Below are 3,519 nucleotides of genomic sequence, written 5' to 3' on the forward strand. Positions count from 1 at the left end.
CTTATTGCTAAGATGATATGTGTGCATGAGTATTCATTTAGAATGGTTGAACATGAGTGGTTCAACATTCTAATGAAGTGCATGAATCCAAATTATAAACCCATTGGAAGGAAGGCAATACGAGCTGAGTGCATGAGGGTCTACAGGAAAGAAAAAGATGTGCTTAAATCTGTCCTAAAGTGTGTGAGCTCCATATGTCTAACTACAGATTTGTGGACAAGCAACCAAACCTTATCTTACATGTGTGTGGTTGCACACTATATAGATGTGAATTGGAAGATGCAAACCCGTGTTCTTGCTTTCATAGAGTTGGATCCTCCTCACTCTGGAAATGGCATTGCAGATGCTCCCTACGCGTGTGTGACAGAATGGAATATTGAGACCAAAATTATGTCTGTGACACTTGACAATGCTTCAAACAATGATGGTGCGATCGATGCTTTGAAGGCCAAGTTCTTGTTTCGGAGAGGTATGCTTGTATGCCTTTTGTTTTTGCTCATATGCTTGTTGCTATGCTCATATAGAAGCTCTTTGTGCTCATATGTTTGATGTTTGTGCTCATATGCTTGTTGTTTTTGCTCACATGCTTGCTGTTTTTACACATATGCTTGATGTTTTTGCTCATATGCTTGTTGCTATGCTCATATAGAAGCTCTTTGTGCTCATATGTTTGATGTTTGTGCTCATATGCTTGTTGTTTTTGCTCACATGCTTGCTGTTTTTGCTCATATAAAATTTGTCTTTTGTAGGTAAGGACTTCGAAGGCCAATATTTTCATATCCGTTGTTGTGCACACATCCTCAACTTGGTCGTGCAAGATGGGACAGAGATCTTAGATAATCTGATAAACAACTTGAGAGAGACGGTGAAGTACTTCAAGAGGTCACCTTCTCGTCTCCATGCTTTTGTTGCCACTTGCAAAAGCTTGGGTGTCAAAGTTGGTAATCATTTACACCTGGATTGTAAAACAAGGTGGAGTTCAACCTATAAGATGATTAGCACTGCCCGTGATTATAAGGAAGCCTTGACCTCTCATGCTGGTTCCAATGCCAACTATGCTTGGGCGCTGACAAACGCAGAGTGGGACATGTATGACCTTATCTCTCCATTACTTGAGAGTTTGGCTGAGGTGACAAAAGCATTTTCAGGAAGTTTATATCCCACTTCAAACATCTTCTGCCCATACATTGTTGGCGTCAAGCTTGCAATCAAACATGCAATGACTAGTGATAGTGACCACCACAAGGAAATGGGTGAAGCAATGTTGGAGAAGTTTGACAAATATTGGGAAGAAAAGAATGCCATGGTGATCACAACCATCTTTGATCCACGGTACATATGCTTGCTGTTTTTACTCCAATGGTTGTTGTTTTTTACTCATATGGTTGCTGTTTTTACTCCAATAGTTGTTGTTTTTTACTCATATGCTTGTTGTTTTTACTCGTATGCTTTCTAATTCACTCCAATGATATCATCTTTGATCCTAGGTACAAGATGGGTTACATAGAGTGGGCCTTTGGAGAACTATATGGAGAAGGAAGTACGAGGTTTAGGACTGAGATCAAAATCGGGGAGAAAGAGTTGGCGGCCTTGTATGACAAATGTGTTGCTCAAGATAAGCGAGCTGGAAATGGAGAAAGTTCATCTTCCTCTGCAAACATTCCTAGTATCCTGGTTCAAGCTGGGTACGAGTCCTTCTTATCGTCCCGTTCAACAAGAATATCAAAGAGTGAGTTGAGGAACTACTTAGAGGATGAGGTTGCCCCTCGCAACAAGGCTCTCGATCTTCTTGGTTGGTGGAAAGACAATGCTCCTAGGTACCCAATTATGGCCAAGATAGCCAGGAGGTTCCTTACTATCCCGACTACCTCCGTGTCTTCGGAATCTACCTTCAGCACGACCGGAAGGATTTTAGGTATGTCAACTCATACTATTGAACTTTGGATATAAACTTGTCAACTTCTCATCCTCAAACTAGTTTGTCAACTTGTGTTGTATTAGATGGCTATAGGAGTTCGTTAAAACCGGTTATGGTGGAGGCATTAGTTTGTGGTGCAAGTTATATCAAGGGTGCTCACGTTGACTTGAATCTGGTGGTATGTTTGCCATCTTTTCCTTACCTTTTCTTTCTTTCTTTTATGGTCTTGTTATATGTGATGTGAGCATTTGTCTAACTTCCGCACTTGTAGCCGAGGGATGAGAATGAAGACGATGATGTTGAGACCATCAAGTTACCCATTGTGGTGGAGGAGATCAACGATTGGTAACTATTCTTCCTACATGTTTCACTTGTCATACGATACCAAATATTTATGTGGATGTTGCTTATCTTACTTGTAGACGTTCATCATGTGGATGTTGATCTTGCTATTTTGGAGATGAATGTCAAAGTGATCTTTCTCATGTGAAGGCTACTTTTGCATTTCTGTTATGTTGGAACCTTTCAAATCATGAACTATGAATTGTCACTGCTAGCTTGGAGATGAACCTCTCATTTGTGTTATGTTCAACTTGTCAATTGACATGGACTTGGAATTGTCATTGCAAGTTTGTAATCGTGTCGTTCAATGATGGTAAGACCTTATGTTTGTGGATGTGATATTTGTGCTATTCTTCTTCTCAGAATCAATCGTTTTGATGTCCAAAATATAAATAAAATGCTGTCCAAATTTAATTATGCCATACTAGTCATTATACAAAAACAGAGCACTCATTAAATTTGGACAGCCTAAACTATGGCCAAAAAGCACAACAGATCACTCCCAGGAGAAGCTACAGTCTAAATAATGGCCAAAACGCTTAATAGAGCACTCCCAGAAACAGCTACAGTCTAAATACGACAAAACAACCTAAACAGTGGCCAACAAAGCACTCACAGGCTGAAAAACAGCCTAAACAGAGTCCCAGCCATCGGTCCCATTCGGTACATTTGGGCTGACCGAGCTTTGCTCCTCTCGGTTCGGTCCTGAAAAAATAGGCTCACTGGCCACCTCGGTCCGGTCCAGACCGGACCGGCCGCGGCCGGTCCAAAGGCTGGCTCGGTCAAAGCCCGGACCAGACCGGACCACGTCCACCCTGACATGAGTCCACGATGGTGCAGCTGTTGGGTAACGTAGTAATTTCAAAATTTTCCTACGCACACGCAAGATCATGGTGATGCATAGCAATGAGAGGGAAGAGTGTGATCTACGTACCCTTGTAGACCGACAGCGGAAGCGTTAGCACAACACGGTTGATGTAGTCGTACGTCTTCACGGCCCGACCGATCAAGCACCGAAACTACGGCACCTCTGAGTTTTAGCACACGTTCAGCTCGATGACGATCCCCGGACTCCGATCCAGCAGAGTGTCGGGGTAGAGTTCCGTCAGCACGACGGTGTGGTGACAATCTTGATGTACTACCGTCGCAGGGCTTCGCCTAAGCACCGCTACAATATTATCGAGGATTATGGTGGAAGGGGGCACCGCACACGGCTAAGAATATGATCACGTGGATCAACTTGTGTGTCTAGGGGTGCC

The 3,519-nt window shown here is 42.8% G+C and overlaps 1 protein-coding gene across 1 annotated transcript; it reads left to right on the plus strand.

Moving 5' to 3' along the window:
• Positions 1-1,350: 1,350 nt before the first annotated feature.
• Positions 1,351-2,609, plus strand: LOC125520950 (zinc finger BED domain-containing protein RICESLEEPER 1-like). The gene is made up of 4 exons (XM_048685989.1): positions 1,351-1,915; positions 2,002-2,096; positions 2,190-2,263; positions 2,341-2,609. Coding segments are annotated over exons 1-4 (726 nt in total). The 5' UTR covers positions 1,351-1,359; the 3' UTR covers positions 2,342-2,609.
• Positions 2,610-3,519: the final 910 nt, after the last annotated feature.

This window comes from Triticum urartu, chromosome 7 (assembly GCF_003073215.2).
Source record: "Triticum urartu cultivar G1812 chromosome 7, Tu2.1, whole genome shotgun sequence".
In the NCBI taxonomy this organism is placed as follows: domain Eukaryota; kingdom Viridiplantae; phylum Streptophyta; class Magnoliopsida; order Poales; family Poaceae; genus Triticum; species Triticum urartu.

Bases quoted from the DNA above. Each gene is read 5' to 3' on its own strand.
- LOC125520950 (XM_048685989.1), top strand. From the start codon at position 1,360: ATGGTTGTTGTTTTTTACTCATATGGTTGCTGTTTTTACTCCAATAGT. The intron at 1,916-2,001 runs GTATGTCAACTC...GTGTTGTATTAG, and splicing joins CACGACCGGAAGGATTTTAG to ATGGCTATAGGAGTTCGTTA. The intron at 2,097-2,189 runs GTATGTTTGCCA...CCGCACTTGTAG, and splicing joins ACGTTGACTTGAATCTGGTG to CCGAGGGATGAGAATGAAGA.